This window comes from Carassius auratus, chromosome 43 (assembly GCF_003368295.1).
Source record: "Carassius auratus strain Wakin chromosome 43, ASM336829v1, whole genome shotgun sequence".
Classification (NCBI taxonomy): domain Eukaryota; kingdom Metazoa; phylum Chordata; class Actinopteri; order Cypriniformes; family Cyprinidae; genus Carassius; species Carassius auratus.
This window is the reverse complement of record NC_039285.1, coordinates 3,286,573-3,304,498: the sequence shown is the minus strand read 5'-3', so window position 1 is coordinate 3,304,498 and position 17,926 is coordinate 3,286,573. Positions and strand designations below refer to the sequence as shown.

At 35.4% G+C, this 17,926-nt stretch overlaps 1 protein-coding gene and 1 pseudogene across 1 annotated transcript; both read right to left on the bottom strand.

Moving 5' to 3' along the window:
- Positions 1–107: 107 nt before the first annotated feature.
- Positions 108–7,319, bottom strand: LOC113061252 (lactase-like protein; annotated as a pseudogene).
- A 689-nt stretch (positions 7,320–8,008) lies between these two features.
- Positions 8,009–10,415, bottom strand: LOC113061450 (snRNA-activating protein complex subunit 5-like). The gene is made up of 4 exons (XM_026230571.1): positions 10,284–10,415; positions 9,682–9,797; positions 9,529–9,603; positions 8,009–8,993 (listed from the first exon to the last, which is right to left on the bottom strand). Exons 2-4 carry the CDS (start codon positions 9,769–9,771, stop codon positions 8,814–8,816), a joined length of 345 nt encoding a protein of 114 aa, XP_026086356.1. The 5' UTR covers positions 9,772–9,797; positions 10,284–10,415; the 3' UTR covers positions 8,009–8,813.
- Between the last annotated feature and the right edge of the window lie 7,511 nt (positions 10,416–17,926).

Here is a 17,926-nt window from a genome sequence, read left to right as displayed (position 1 = left end):
TTCAGCATAGTATCTTTAACCTATGCAAAAAATAGTATTAACCAAGAAACAACAGTGCCAAATCCAGTTTTTGTGTTGTTTGTTTCCTTTAAAATTGTGAGTTAGTTTCATTTGCGGAGTAGGAACACGAGAAAGACAGCACTGATCAAAATGCAGAAGGTTTACACAGTGGGAACCACAACCTCAGTCACCATCTCCATGTGGCTGGTTAAAGGATCTGAAATGTACACACACAAACGTGATTATCAGCCGAAACATTACAGCATAGCCCAGTTTCAAACTGCTTTTGGATAACAGAGAACTCAAAGGGTTACTATAGTTCTCTTCCAGCTGTTGTGTGTGGGTGTGATGGCTTACCATGAATAAGCCTTTGAATATTGGCAGCTGTATTCCGCTGTTTCTCTAATGAAGAGCGAAATAATCTTAGGACAGCAGCAGGACACATTAACCCTTTGAGGGCCACCGTGCAAGCTCACAATAAAGCAGCACAATTCAGTTAACTGGGTTATAAACAAAAGGGCAGCATGCCATCCACATCAAGTTTTTTTTTGTTGTTGTTGTTGTTTATACACTTCCATTGTTTGTTTGAGTATTATACAGCACATACAATATAAAGCTGTTCTTTTTGATGGAAAACATTTCAGTGTGATTCATTAAAAATTCTATTAGAGTATTAGCAATAGCAACATTTTCAGGTTAGGGTTGAGAAGATTTTGAAAGAATCAGATGATTATTTGCTGATAATCAAAACTTCAGCAAAGCAAGCTGTCATTAAAGAGGCAGATAGTTCAACAAGTTTATGTTGACTGAATTTCTGCTCGCCATTCCATAAGCAATATGTCATTGTGGCTTATGCATTTGCTTGTGATGAATACTTGACAACATAGTATGTAATTTATAATAATAATAGAGTGCAACAGTAGGGTTGCACAAGTACCAAACTCCCATTGATTTAAAAAAAAGAAACAAATTCAGTGATGATATATTCTTTTGTTGAAGCCATCAGCCCACATTATTATTATTATTATTATTATTATTATTATTATTATTATTATTATTATTATTATTATTATTATTATGTTAACTAATCCTTTCTGGTGAAAATTACATTACCTATGACTCTGCAAAAAAGGGGAAAAAATAATAAATGGGAAACATTCTTCCAGAAGCAATGCCATTAAAAAGTTAGCGAGCACTGTTGCACTCTGTTATAGTTCGTCCTGATGAAATAATATATGTACCACAGAGCCATTTTAACATCATTCACTGAAGCTTGTAGAATATGGCCTCTGAAGACAGCTTCCTAGGATCAGAGTAGGCCAGAACTGGAGTTAACTGGCTTAATGTTCTTTTTTTCTCCTACACCACACAATCGTTTTGATGTTTTGAAGATTTTGTTGGAAGTTTGCCAAGCCAAAAAGAACGACTTACTTCTATATGTACCCTAGTTATCTAACTAAACTCGCTTAATGCACCGTCTAAACATTGGCATCTCTACACGATCTTTATTTTCCTTGGATGTTCTCCTAGCTGGAGGGGTAAACAAAGAAAAATGTCTCTGTTTCAGACCTCCCCAACAGTACTGTCAATCCATTCTCATGGTAAGCATACCGAGTCCCAATGGACACTAATGGCGAAGTAGAAACCTAGTCAAACCACAAATGCGGTTAGCATTATAAAACAACAGAGATCCAGATGAAGACAAGGAATGTTCTCATGCACTGTTCAAGAGGAATTTGTTCCCATTGAATTTGTTCTTGATTAAAGGCTATACGATTGTTTATTTTAGTCTATGATCAACAAATGGAATTTTTCCTTGTTTGGCCCAGTTCTTCAACTAGGTTCGACTCAATGATCCACTGACCTGCAGCCAGGAGCTGATTGCTGGTAAAGCAAGTCTCTGTAGCTTTCCTTTTCCAGTTCTCAACCTGCCGATGATGATGATTCAAAGCATACAGTCATTGTCTCATTTATACACAATGTTCTCTTACAGATAGAGGCTTGCACAGATGGACACTCCGTTCAGGATTCTATTCCGTAATCGCACTTTTTATGTGGTATTTAACTTGAATTCAGTTAATTACGCCACCTTTTAATACATAGTTTATATAAACAGTTATATATAAAATGGTTTTGTATCATTTGAAAATAAACATTTGGAACATGTCCAAGGCAATTGGAGTTTGTTCAATATAAGACGACAGAAAAATAATGAGAAAATACCATTTATATGTTAATTACATCCTAATCTTGGGGGTTCTCCAAGACGTTTCGTTGGTAGATAACCAAATGGTGTATTTACATTTAATGGAAATGTTCTCCGCAAACGTTTCATTGACTTTATACACTGTAGCATGTTTCAACAACAAAACAGATGCTCTAATCCAAATAATACCACAAGACGGCTGTCAAACAATCTGGAGCAGAATCGGTTCATTCAAAATGTTAATCAGCGAGCAAACGGCACTTTCCTAAAAAAATAAAAATAAAAGCTCTTTATTATGTAATTGTTTTGGTTCCCTCCACAGGTTTGTAGTCTATTGAGTATTGTATTTATACATAGATGTATATTATACAGATTGAATTATGAGATTGACTTATGATTTAGCTTGAGTCCTTGTAATATATAAAACAGAAAACATAAGTAAATTAAACTGCTACTTTTTTATATATCTCTAGGACTAGGTGATTATGACTATGCAACAAAATAGATACCTCTCTCTGATTGGGAAATCCATTGGACTTAATGATGCGTTTGTAGAACTGAACAGAGGCCTTGGGGTAGCAAGGCTTATTTTTGTTCCTGAAGTCCACATAATACAGGCTGAACCTCCCTGAATAGCCCTCGTCCCACTCAGACTTGTCCAGAAGGGACCAAGCAGTGTAGCCCTTCACATTCACTCCATTCCTGATAGCTGCAGGAAGACTACACATAAAATACATCATCATTTATGACAATTCTGTCATCATTTAATCACCATCATTATGCCGTTCCATCCCAAATTTGTATGACTTTCTTCTGTAGATCACAAAAGATGTTTTGAAAAATTTCTCTTTTATTTTTCTTGTCCATACAATGATTAATGGGGTCCAATATTTTTTTGTACCCCATTGAATTCCATTATATGGACAAAAACAGTTTACACATTCTTCAAAAGATCTTCTTTCGTGTTCCTCAGAAGAAAGAAAGTCACGAGTAAATGATGACAGGTTTTCCATTTTTTGGGTGACCCATCCCTTGACAAATTTTTGGTCAATGTACTCGTTGATGTAAGCCTTGTAATACTGTCATGAATCCTCCAGTCATCACACAGTTCTGTGCACATCATCTTCTCTGAGACCCCGTTCTCAATGATGTAGCTCATGGGGTTCCCATAATGAGTCTTTAGAAGGTCAAAGAGCATAATTCAAGAGTTGTCAATTCCTGACATGATGCAAAGAAATTACTAATAAAGATATATATAATTAATGAAACATTCAGCGTGAGGAAATTATATGAAAAATATGTGCCTTTTAGACAATAAAAGCATTTGTGCACCTTTATAAAGCTGAGCAGACGGCGGAAGCCCCAAGGAACCGAGTAGAGCCACTCCGACCCAGGATCAGGCCAACGTGGGTCAACCAACTCTGCTATGTCCCGATCTGAGAAGTAGGTGGAGCCACGGTTGGAAGAGAAGCTCTTTTGGGTGATGCAGCGTGTGGTGTAGTGCCCCACACCTAGGAAATCAGAGGTGCCTTTGATGAAACTCTTCTCTTGAGAAGAAAAGGTGGGAAGGTGAGACGTTCCCAAACCCTGCTGTGCGCTTTTTTGTATCTCCCTTGGATACAAAATTCTCATTAATATGCTGGATTGTGCCATTCTTGACCTCACATACTCAACATTTACTTGCAATGCAACAGTACCTATGAAGTCCTTCATCACTCGAGGATAATCTCCATGAAAGATGGGTGTAGCAAACCAGCCTATGTAAAACTGGACATATCTCTCTGCAGCCTCAATTTCCTTCTGGTTAGTGATGTCCACAGGCTCTCCCTAGTCCCCGGACAGTGAAATGCCCACCATACCTAGAGAAGAAAGCAGCCAGAGGGTTCAGAGTGTGTCATTGTTAATAAACTTTAACGATATTGGTAAGCTCATACCTCTAGGCTTGTTTCGCCACTGAGTATCGTAAGTGTGCCAAACCTTAGCATGTGCTTGTTAGTAAACCAACAGAAACAGTGTTTTATAATAACTCCATTCTGAAATACCATGGTACAATATTGTGTCAAGGCAGTGATATATCACCTTAATGATGTGGTGAACTGCTCTGTAGGCCCCAGTGCCCTTGAGCTTGAGTCCTGGAGCATGTTCTCCAGTTTCATATCCTTCCACTGCCACTGACTGACACACAATTTTGCTGATATTAGCTAGAGATGAATAGAGTGAGCATACCCAAGGGTTGTTAAAAGTTATCCAGTATTTGACACGGTACCCATAGTGTTCAAAGCAAAGACTGGCAAAGTCATTGAAATAATCATGCTGATGTTCTGCCATCCACCACATTTCTCTAGTAAAACCTCTCCAGAATGTACAGACATGATGATAAAGGATAAAACTTTCCTAAAAAGGTTACAGACTAATCCATTATTACTGCAGTTAATACAGTGGATGAATTAAATGTGTATTCATCTTTCTACTTGTCAAATCTTGACAGATATTGTTGAAAGTCATTGTTAAGAGAGGGTCAAGTAAATGTAAAATGAATCGAATTGGCTTTCTTTACCTAGAAAATGAAAAGGAGGCTGTGAGGGACACGGGACGGACAAGCAGTCTGTTCTTTATTCTAAGAGTCGCATTAGCAAAACTATTATTGTTGGTATGTTGGGATCTATTAGATGTAGAGAGATACATTGAGTATAGAAAAGAATCATCCTCCTTTAAAATTATTTGCGCTTTGTTGCTTTGCAGTTTTTGTTTTATCCAGCTGTATCTACTCAATCAATCAATCACCTTTATTTATATAGTGCTTTAAACAAAATACATTGCGTCAAAGCACTGAACAACATTCATTTGGAAAACAGTGTCTCAATAATGCAAAATGATAGTTAAAGGCAGTTCATCATTGAATTCAGTTATGTCATCTCTGTTAAGTTGAAATAGTGTCTGTTTTTATTTGCAATCAAGTCAATGATATCGCTGTAGATGAAGTGACCCCAACTAAGCAAGCCAGAGGCAACAGCGGCAAGGAACCGAAACTCCATCGGTGACAGAATGGAGAAAAAAACCTTGGGAGAAACCAGGCTCAGTTGGGGGGCCAGTTCTCCTCTGACCAGACGAAACCAGTAGTTCAATTCCAGGCGGCAGCAAAGTCAGATTGTGCAGAAGAATCATCTGTTTCCTGTGGTCTTGTCCTGGTGCTCCTCTGAGACAAGGTCTTTACAGGGGATCTGTATCTGGGCTCTAGTTGTCCTGGTCTCCGCTGTCTTTCAGGGCAGTAGAGGTCCTTTCTAGGTGCTGATCCACCATCTGGTCTGGATACGTACTGGATCCGGGTGACTGCAGTGACCCTCTGATCTGGACACAGACTGGATCTCGTTGCCACGGTGACCTCGGAACAAGAGAGAAACAGACAAATATTAGCGTAGATGCCATTCTTCTAATGATGTAGAAAGTACGGTGTTATGTGAAGTGTTTCCGGTTCCGGTTTACCTAATTAATGCAGCCTAAAAATCCTTTAACGGATTTGGATATTAAAAGCATATTAGTATGTTATGTGTATGCCAGGTTAAAGAGATGGGTCTTTAATCTAGATTTAAACTGCAAGAGTGTGTCTGCCTCCCGAACAATGTTAGGTAGGTTATTCCAGAGTTTAGGCGCCAAATAGGAAAAGGATCTGCCGCCCGCAGTTGATTTTGATATTCTAGGTATTATCAAATTGCCTGAGTTTTGAGAATGTAGCGGACGTAGAGGAGTATAATGTAAAAGGAGCTCATTCAAATACTGAGGTGCTAAACCATTCAGGGCTTTATAAGTAATAAGCAATATTTTAAACTCAATATTCTACTCAGTGCAACTAGTATAATACAGCTGGATAAAACAAAAAATGTCTTGTTTTTCACCTGTTTTTGTAACGTGGAATTATTATTATTATTATTACTCAACGTTGCGTTATCTAAACAAATAAAACAGAGCCCAACTGAAGAGTCTGCTGCCTCACATCCTTGTTTTAATTCAAGTTAAATATGACATTTTAGATCTATTCATTAAAACCTTCTAAGAGAGGTTTAATTAATCAGAACATATTAAATAAAGCTATTAATAGGCCTATTGGATGTATGCAGGAATACACACCTGTGGCAGGTCCCAATGATAAAGGGTCGCAATGGGAGTGATATTGTGTTCAAGCAGCTCATCAATAAGTAATTTAGTCCATAGTAATTTACTCCTTTTTCATTCACATGGTCAGCTGTAAATGCACAGAAGTGGAGTTCAAATATAATGGGAATTATTAATTACAGATGTCTGATGTAGAGCCAGCAGTACAGACACTTACACCTGATTCCAGTTGGCATGATCCTGGGCCAGGAGATGGAGAACCGATAGTGATTCAGATTCAGCTCTTTCATCAATGAAATATTATCCTATACAAGAAAATGAAGCATTTTTGTCCCAGGCTCCTTCTGCTCGATAGGCTGAACTACCGGCGCCCCACGAAAATCCTGACCAGTGAAAGGGGGTGAGGAACTGAGAAATCAAAATTCCCTTGATCTTTCGACAAATAAAAGGTCATTGTACTATAAAAACATCCGGTTAGTCTCAGAACTCAAAACCTTCTTATTAGTCTAAAAACAGTTTATATTAAAACCAATCTGCCAAATACAAAATGCTTATAACATTATGAGTGGACCTCAGAGAACAGTACAAAATAATAATAAAAAAGGCAGATTATGACCCTTTTAAAAATTATTTCATGTGAAGTCTAAATTGAAGTATTATTATTTAACTTTTATCATTGATATCCATGCAGATCAATTAATATCCCAAAGGCCATAGTGGCTGAGAAAAGAATCCGTGTGGTAATGGTGGGCTCATACCATTTGGAAAAGTGGCATAATAGAAGGAGTCGTGGCTGTTTGCTGACCAGTCGAAATCCTCAGCCTCAGACAGACACAACACCAGCACAAGCACATGACATGCTCGTCCAACACGGTGTGACAGCATCATATTCCAGATCTCAGCTCCAGTTCAGTGACTCTCATCAGCACCACGCTCTTCTGATCTGAGAGTTACTCAATCACTAGACATGATTCAATTCTTCAGTTGCTGAAACAATGCCATCTGCCCAGTAATGAATTACCAAAACATAATTTTCCAACATCCGAAAAAAAATAAAAAATTTGCACTCATACTTTTGATTTGAAGATACGTCTCACAGAATTTGGATTGATTCCTTTGTTAAACATTGTTAAAGTTGAATTACAAATAATAAAAAAAGAGATGTGTCCACAAACTATGCTAACTTTATATAATATAGTAATATTCAATAATAATAAAAAATACATATAAAAATCTTTGTACATTTATTTTGCATTATATATAAGAGCATATACATACATATTTAATTAGTTCTAAAATATTTTAGCACTCTTTTGCACATATATTAATTAATTAAGAATATATAAATTTTAATTATTAAACATTCTTAAAGCTATAATAATATATATGTATCTACTGTTGTGGCACATTAATTATATATATATATATATGTATATATATATATACACACACACACACACACATATTTCTAAAACAATCCATTCTGCACCTTAAGAATATACAAATATTAAACATTCTGACGGTTATAAGAATTTACATATATTTGTATCTATTATTGTGGCTTCATTTTTCTAGTCTTTTTGTTAAGTGTAGTACATTGTTAACCTCTTATTAGAAAATGGCGAATGCTGTAAGTGTTTTTACTGCATTGCAGGTTCATGTTATGTATGCGAAGGGGGAAGAAGTCTACTGTCACAGAAACTGTACTTTATTATATTAATAATACTGGCCAACAGAGGAAATGCGGCTGCCTGATCATCACACTTGCCTTTATTAGCATGTACCTTTATTAGGTGTAATGTAAAAAATCATTCACACGTCATACACTTACATCAAGGCAACACCAAAACACCCAACCAACCAAACAAACCACATCACTCTGTTAAAGAAACAGTGCTAAGTTTAAGTGTTTTTAAATGCAATTACGCTAAGCACCTTCTTTCAAAATCAGCAGAAAAGATGCTTTTCTCTAACTCTCTGTACATTAACAACGCTGAACCTGAAGTACAAAAAGTTATAACACTGGCTCAGCTAGAACAATTGTCATGCCCATACATACACAACCTATTCCACACACTCATCCAAATAGGAAAAAATACCTCTGCTACTTCACAAAATGAACTTACACAATACTTATCATCAGCATCATAATAATAATGAATTCAATATGAAAGCAATACAATAGAATATTAAATAAAGCCTATATGGTACAGCATCTCTCGGTGAACACCATGAAATAGAATTGGTGCAATCTTTCATTTATATGTATTTAAAAAATACATAAAGTGCAGGCTTGGCCAACAGCACAGTAATAGAAGGAGTTGTATTTGTGCTACACATACTTCTGGAGTATTTTACAGATGGGTGAACCAACAGTTTATCTAAAGCAACACCAATCTAAGACAGATAGACAGTTGTAGTCTCTATCAGCATGCCAAATGTGCAGACTACACACTTAAACAAGGAGTAAATGATAACGCTGTCTTTGCAGGCACAGTCAGTAGTCATCGTCGTCTTCCTCATCTTCTAGCACCATATCGAGGTCGCCATCTGCATCCTCGTCCTCGTCATCATCCTCTTCCTCCTCCTCTTCTTCTTCCATGTCATAGTCTGTTTGCGCACCTAATATTAGTTTGGTCTGGTTGATCTCAGTCTCATCGTCTAGGTTGACTTCCACCTGTGCACAACAAATATATATATATATATATATTACACATAAATTATTTCATAATTGGTCATTTGTCATCTTAATTGTCTTGTAACTGGGTGTTAAAGAACCATAACTGAACCTAACTGATCTCAAAGTTTTGAATGGTAGTGTACAGTAAATCAGAAAACTTTATCATAATTTAATTTTGTTTTGTTCTGACCTGATTGTGTCATGATGCAGCGAGTTTTAACGTGCTTGACCACAAATGTGAATTTATGATGCTTTTTTCCATTATGGAGTCTTGCTATATAAATCACTAATCACATTTGTTGTATGAAAGGCAAGCTTGGAAATTCTGCCTAGTGTTTCATGAAAGAAATAAAATACATTAAACAAAAATATCAGGTTAACAGAAATGCTAACAGAAAATAGGAGCACAAAATATTATATACTTATTAGTAATATTAAATATTGCAAGTGTACTACTCCTTAATAAGCATCACCAGTGTTTAAAATAGTGGTTTTTATAGCTTGTTTTTGTGTTGTCCTTTTGTTTATTTACCTCAGGGGCAGATACTTCATTTGGGCTTTCTTCAGACTGAGCATTTATCATTGACTTCAGAGTCCCTTCCTCAAACTGATGAACATAAAGACTGTTTTAGTCAGTTTTATTGATAGAGACCACAATTTAATATTTACATATGATTGTTCTTACCTTAAGTCTGTTGAGCTGATCTTGTAGCATGATTTTAACTTTCAGAAGAGTCTCCTCTTCCTTTTTGAGTTCCTGAAGGCGACTCAGCATAGTGGATGAGTATTTCTACAGCATTACTGCACACCAAAACAGAAAAAAAATGTCTTTAGTTTACTCTATTACATGGCATGGCCTCAGGATTAAGAAACAAACACTTATTGCTTTATATGAACTGCGAATTCTTTTTAAATAATGTGGAAATTAACTGTAGGCTACAGTAAGAAAGATCAAATCGAAGATGTTTAGTTTATGAGTAGCCTACATCATGTTTCAGATCTCCTGTAGTTTAAAGGTTGCTTTTGTATTTCGTTGACATTAAATGAGTTATCGAGTTTTATTCAGACCTTTGATTGATATATAAATAATGCATCTTCTAAACGATTATTTTACTGACATAATGTAAAACCGTGTCGGAACACATCTTACAATAATGTAACGTTACTGTGTAGACTCAGCTCCTTTAGCAAGCATGCTAGCGGAAATAAATACAGTTAGAAGCAGTTTATTTCGTTTAGCGTCAATCATTTATTTTTTAGCGTCATAAACCAAAGGACTTGACTTACTTTACTGGTTCAACACGCACTGAGGAAAGTGCATAATTTCGAATAACCTGTTAATTTATTTTCCTCTCAAATCCACAGTTGTAGCATTCTGAAGAACAAGTCACGCTCACTTCAGCGCGCATGCGCTTAAAGCTCGTGAAAAGTGCCGCAGATCTGAACTGTCCAGAATCATTCTGCTATAGTTCCTTCTATATTACATCATATGAATAAAAATACAATAATACATAGTAATTTATTAATAATATATTTCTTAATATAGTTTACTACAGTTCTAGATAATTTTTTTAAATCATTTTATTTTAATGTATTTTATATTATAAATGTAATTTTTATTTGAGCCTATATAATTTTATGTTAACCTCTTGGGACGAATAGACTTTGTCCTCTGTTGTGGACATTATATTTTAGTGAATTTCTCTGAGAACTTGCATGTCACAGTTTTAAGTCTGGATGTCATGTACAGAGCACATTCAGGGCTTTTCACCTCGACTTGGTCTTTAAAAATAGCTGATATTAATTTAGTGATCAAATGTAACACTGTTTTGGAAATATGGCAATATTTTGTAATTATCATTTAAATCTGACATTTTTTTTTAAAACTGTGAGTCATAAACAACATCTCTGTAAAATTTAATGGGGTTTAAAATCAAAATATGACGTTATGTTTCAGGGCCGCGGGAAGTAATTTTGAACAGGGGGTGCTGTGAATTTTTTTATTTATTTTTTTTTGGACAAAAAACCTATGAGCCTATAGGCCCATTTAAAATACATTTAAAAAATAAATACATTGAGATTTACTACTTTATTGTCATATACACTTCAATGCACAGGGTCTGAAACACACAGACATCAGTTCTCAGATATGCGCAATGCCTTATTAATCTGAAGCAGAAGCAGAATCAGAAATAATAGTTTAATAATCGAAAGAAAACGAAATAATTACTTTCATTACAATTTCAGATAGCCTATACATACATGCAACTTATTTAGAGACAACAAATAATATTACAAAAAAATATAATATTAATCAAACTTCACAATAATGCTAAAACAATGCAATCGATTTGGTCAGCTGGCTTGAGTCACTGCACGTTTATGTCACACGCAACTCTATTAACTCCAAAATCTTTTTACGCACACCACAAGGAAATAATCTCTGACTATTTAAGCAATTTGTTTATTGAACCGTTCTCCACATCCATTACGCAAAAAACACGCACAGTATAAAGCTTTCTGTCTCTCAGGGGCGGAGCGGGGGGGTGGCTAATGGGGCTTAAGCCCCGAATGTTTTGTCAAAAGCCCCGAATCTTTTAGCTTTTTTAAAATAACTTAAACTTTGTTTCATTTCCTCTCAGTCTCTCAGACTGGAGCGGCAAAAAAAAGAAACAAAAGCTCTATTACTGTGCGTTGTGGCGGACGGTAAAGCATCACGCATCACTTCGCTTGTTTCAGACGCACGCGCGCTCACAAGATCTGCCGGTTCTTACTTCTGTAGACTCGCACTTAACGGTTCATTTGAATCAGTGAGTGGTCGACTGCAGAACAGCTGCAATCGGATCATTCTAATTCGTAAACGAATCGTTTGGTGCGATTCGCGATCCGATTAAAGTTTATTTTGAAAAGACTCAGTTCGTTCATGATGAATCAGACACCGCTTCTGCGTGTCGGAGCACGTGATATATTATAGGTAACGATATGTTTTATGAAATGTAGTGAAGTTAAAAGTACGATCTTATGCTTTGGAATGTAGTGAAGTAAAAGTAAAAGTTACTCAAAATAAAACTACTCCAATACAGGGGCGGAGCGGGGGGTGGCTAATGGGGCTAAGCCCCGAATGTTTACATCTTCTGGCTCCGCCCCTGGTCTCCATCTCCAACCTTTTTACACAAACCACAAGGAAATAATCTCCAACTATTTAAACGTTATTTAACAGTTCTCCACAACCATTACGCAAAGAACACACGAACGAAATAATACTCTCCATTCCCACCACCTTCCAAAAATACTATAGTATACTACTTACAATTGCTTGGCTAGTCAAAGCGGATCACACACTCGTTGCCAAAAAAATAAATGTTACAAGCGCGGCAGCACAATGCTCTTACCTGAGCTACATGCAGGCGGGGTGCCCTGGTTACAGGTGTACAAATGACGAGGTGCGCTGTATTAAATAAAGATGAATGTATTCTGCATGGAACGAGCGGGAAACCTCGTTACTCGGCGACCAAACCTGCCAGCCTGACGTTGACAACGTAACTTCCGAACCTGTGTTGATTAGGCCTCAAAATATGAAATTAAAATCCAAAATATACGTAATAGACTGCGTGTGTCAAAATCATTTTCTAAAATATTCATAAGGAATTTATAAATTGTGCAAAATAGTTTAATAGGCCCACATTTTTTTTATCTCCCTCTCGTCACTAGGGGGTGCTGCAGCACCCCCAGCACCCCCACTTCCCGCGGCCATGTTATGTTTCGAAACAGGACATCGATTTCATACATGTCCACTGTAGAGGAGACTAGGACTAAAAGCATGTTTATTACGCATTTTGGGAGACACAACAAATGAACAGGGAAATTAATTTCAATATTCCTACGCAAAATTAGATATTATTATATAAATTTGGCTTATTATTATACTTATTTTTTTAATTACATGTTGCCCCAAGAACACATTAATATATATATATATATATATATACAGGAGAAGTTGTATAACCTAAAATAAGCATATATAATTTTTCAAAAATGTAATTTTTCTTTTTTTTCTTTCTTACACTCTAAACAGGTTTATATTTAGAACAAGATTTTATATCACACACACACACACATACAACATAGTTCTAGTTTTTTAAATCATTTTTATTTTTTTATTTTAAATAATAAATATTCTATATATATAATTTTATGTTACCTTTTGTTTAGCTACATTTAGTTCTAATATAACAAATATACGAATGAAGTAAGTGCATTTTTATAATTATGTTAGCTTTTTAAACGAACAACATTGATTATGTATTTAATTAATTATTTGCTTCATATTTTTTTTCTAGTTATAGTAATTATTATGGTTTTATATTTAGTTATAGCTTTAATGTATTTTTGATATACTGTTTTTAGTATTGTTTTAAATATTATTTTATAGTTTTATTTTTTATATATTTTATTTTCATATTTTACATGTCTACATTTGTTTATTATTATTATTATTGTAAATTGGTTTTAATAAGCAAATCAAACACAAAACAGATTACGACATTCTGCACGGAGCGCAGTAGCAACACCATGTGGTGAAATCAAGGAAATGCATGACCATAAAAGAACGTTTGGAGACCCATCAAAGTCTAAGGAATATTAAGCAGTATTCATGCTATTCATATTCATGCCTTCAAATTATAGATAGATGACCCCTATCGAGAAAGAGAGCGAGAGAGAGAGAGAGAGAGAGAGCAAAAGTTAAAAGATTACATCTGTCCCCCAATCACCTGCTGTGCTATACTGTCTTCACCTGCATATGGTGATGTTTGAACTGGCAGGTGTCAACTTTACAGCACCAGGAAGCCTAATTCATTGCAAATGTAATGCATGTTTCAAGTCCAGCACTCAAAACATAAACCCTGCTTCTCAGATGATTTGCACAACATTAAACATCTAAGCTGACATTATCCTATCATTGTCTGCATTTGTCAGAGTCTATGGTACCATTAGAGGGCATTGTTCTTGTTCTTTTATAGAACTGACTGATCTAATAAAACCATCAGCGTCAGCTTGAAAGCAATGAATGCTCAGAAGGGTATCCAAGAATATTTCTCGGGAATATTATTTATTGGGACTGTTTTATGCATCACATACAAAACATATTGTGCACTGTTCTAATGTATGCTTTGTCAAGATGACTGGAATTACTTACAGGACATAAAAGGAAACTCTGTAATATAAACACAAACTCAAAGTCTTATTTGTCTGCCCTAAAACTCATCCAAACTTTTTTGGGTATTAAAGCTACTTGCAGGTACCACCTCAAAACATCAACCTGTTAGAAGACATGTATGGGTTTTGCACGTGCCCAAACATTTAAAGTAAACTCACATAAATCACATATGGAACTCATTAATGTGGAGCACATCTTAAAGCTCTCTTAATCAGTCTTTCAAAATGTTAGGAGAGCCCATTAGGGTCTTTTATAGGATTCCTTGAGTAAACCCATCCAGATGTGTACACTGATACACAGCATGTGAGCCCCACTGGACATTGTAGAGAACAAGCCGGTCTGCAACATATATCTGTGTCTTTCAGGCATAAATAATGCAAATTTGTCATATTTCAATTTTTTCATTCTGATTATTATATAAGGATTTAAAATATAGTTATTTATATTCATTTTTTCTGTAAATAATTTAACCCATCCAGAACCACTGGACACTGTAGAGAACAGTGTGTTTTATACTTAAATCATGCTAAAATGGTCATATCATGTTTTGTTTGTTTGTTTGTTTGTTTGTGTTATTATTATTATTATTATTATTTTTAGGGGGGATTCTCCAAATTTTTATCATTTATTTTATTTATTTGGATTATATAAACCCATCCACTGATGCATATGCGAGTAGACATAATTGTTTTTTATTTTGATTATTTTTAAAGTTTTTTTTTTAAATCTATTTTTTAATTATTTAAATGTATATAGTTGGCACTGCACCAAAGACTGGCATTACAACATTACTCCATTTTAAGAAAGTAAGGCTTTTTCCATTTCAAAATGTTTTTCATTACATCACTGACATTATTTCATACATGATATATGAGTATATACTGTTATTGCCAAAAAAGGTGCTTGCGTGAAGCTCATTCGTGCAAAACCCTGATCCTGATTTTTATCAGCTCCTGAATCATTGCTTTCAATCTCCATATATCTCACGTGAGCATGGCACCAGCAGACATGCTGTGGCAGATATAGCATGTCCAGATAGACTTGTTTCTGGTCAAGCAAAAGCCAAGGCAGTGACTATGGCTGAGAGACAGCCTGGTGCTGCCATCCACAGGTGAGGTCAATGGGTTCAGTGAGTGCACACCACTTGGATGATGGTCACTGGAGACATCTGAGACTCTTATAACACAAACCTGGCCAACTTCACCCACCTCTAATGTCATGTCTCCTCTCTTCTCAGTCAGACCTCCAATGAGGGCTTAGTGCTTGCATGCTGTATTCGTGTGTGTATGCCAGACTGCTCAGAAGGATGTAACTGGAGTGCTCCGTCAGTGCAGGGGGAGCCCATAGTGCTGCTGCCTGCCTCTTTTGGGGTCAGGGGAAATGGCACAGGACTTGCACAGCTGCCAGTTCCAACTACAGACATGAGAGAGACTCAGCGAGTGAGTGGGTGATTCTCACGGAACATGATGAGAAAAATATTTCACTCTAAAATCAAAGTAAATAAATAAGTTTTATTTTGCTTAAACCACTTTGCTTAAATAAATACATGTGTAATATATATATATATATATATATATATATATATATATATATATATATATATATATATATATATTTAAATAATATAAATATACAACAGTATAAACAGTAATATATACAATTACATTTACAGTAATATAAAATAACATACAATATTAAATATTTTTTAAAATAATTGTAAAATAAAAAATGCAAGATTATATTTAAGAGCATTAGTTTTTAAATATATAAAATCAATATAATATATAAATCTTATATAGTATTCATTTTATAAATAGAAATAAAAGAACATTAAGATGACATTTAAAGAGCACTTTAATTTAAAGATTGTTTAATCTAATAATCTAAAATCAAATACAAAATAATGACATTTTTAAAATAATGTCTTATAGGACAATTATTTTTCATGTCTTATTATTCTACACTGAAAAATAATTGTCCTATTAAGACATTATTTTGAAAAAAATTATTTTTATGTCCAAACCAGAATAATTTATATATAATATATAATAGCATAAACAAAAATAAAATGATAAGATTAAGATTACATTTCAGAGCATGACGATTGTTATTTGATATTTTTATTTTATTTAATATAAAGGTATTGTACAACTTTCAATAAATAGTATATATTTCAAAAATATAATAATAAAAAAATGTATGGTAATGATGAAAATGAGAATCATTATATATATATATATATACAAGATATGAGATAAAATATATATATAGAGAGAAAAGACTATACTATATTGAGAAGTGTATATGTAAAATATGGTTAATTATCCTTAAAATAATGTCACACTGTAAAATATCATAATGATTTAAATTTGTATTTATATATTTTTTCTTATGATTATTGGATAAATATAATATGTAACTCAGATTCTGTTCAGTTCAGTTCATGATAGGCTTTGTGAGATATTCAGGACATTCTCATGGTGAGCTTAACTGTGGACTCTGGCTCAGGCGACTAATGTGATGAATATACCAAATCATTGCCCCTAAGGGCCCCCAGTTGCCTTCTCCCTGTCATCATAGGGGCCAGGTTGCTGCTGGCCTTCATTTTCTTGCAGTGAGACCTGTCCTCGAGGAGGCTGGATGAGTTCTGTGGGGGCCGCTACGAGCCCAGCGCTGCTCTGTTTGAAGGTGCTGAATGGCTGAGGTATGTGGAGCTGGGCGTGCTGTTTGAGGGGCCTCACAAAAGGGAAAGGGAGCCAGATTGAACCAGTGGGATTGACATGTGGACAGTCAAGTCAGGAAGTTATGACTCAATTTCACGAAGCAACAGTAATGGAGGGCTGAAAAAAAGCAATGAATTAAGAAATATATACATCGATACGATAAGAAGGTAAAGTATTAAGGAGAAGGAATGAGTGGGGAAAAAATGCATTTTTGAGTATCCCAGGCTCCAGCAGTTTAACATTCTTTTCATTGTTCTTTATATCAAATTGGTAAGCGTGCCAAAGAATGTGCTCACTCTTGTCAAACAATCCATTTTCATACTCTCTCATTCAAAAGATGTTTATTTGTATGGAAGAACCGACGATATATACAATGCTGTTATACAAAATCAGACTGCACATGCTGTTTACCATAACCGGAGTACATTTTTATCACAAAATCTATTCTATAAATGAAAATGCACCAACAAACAAAACCATAATGTCCAGGATGTTACCCCTTGAGCCCATAATGGTGGAAGGAGCCCTGTGCTCCAAGGAAAAGGAAAAGTGTGTGTGGGAAGACTTCAGACTCTTTGTTTTCAAAGCTTTGTCTCAACCTTCACCTTTCCCATCCGTTCACTCTTCCTTTTACACATATCGACTCATGTGCATACAGACACGCACACATCTCAAGTCTCGGCTGTATACACTTCTGCACGTATACAACTATGGGAACAAAACTGTCCTCAAAAGACTCCATATATTGGCCGCTGTTCTGAATTGGAGCATTAATTCAGAATAAACACTGCTTACTTTAAACCACAAAGTAATCTCTGTTTTTAGGAGGGAATAAAAAAAATCCCCAATTTTCAGTTTCACTTTCAAGGTGTGTTCTTGCGTTCCCTCTGCGGCCGTGTTCAAACACAGTTCACAGACTCAAGGCTGCAGTCCGTGTCTGCCTGCAGTCCACGGCAGACTTGGCAGAGTGTGGATGTGTGAACACAGTG

Excerpts from the sequence above, each read along its gene's own strand:
- LOC113061450 (XM_026230571.1), bottom strand. The coding sequence starts at position 9,771 with ATGCTGAGTCGCCTTCAGGAACTCAAAAAGGAAGAGGAGACTCTTCTG. Across the intron at positions 9,604-9,681 it reads ATCAGCTCAACAGACTTAAG|TTTGAGGAAGGGACTCTGAA; the intron begins GTAAGAACAATC and ends TATGTTCATCAG. Across the intron at positions 8,994-9,528 it reads ATGAAGTATCTGCCCCTGAG|GTGGAAGTCAACCTAGACGA; the intron begins GTAAATAAACAA and ends TGTTGTGCACAG.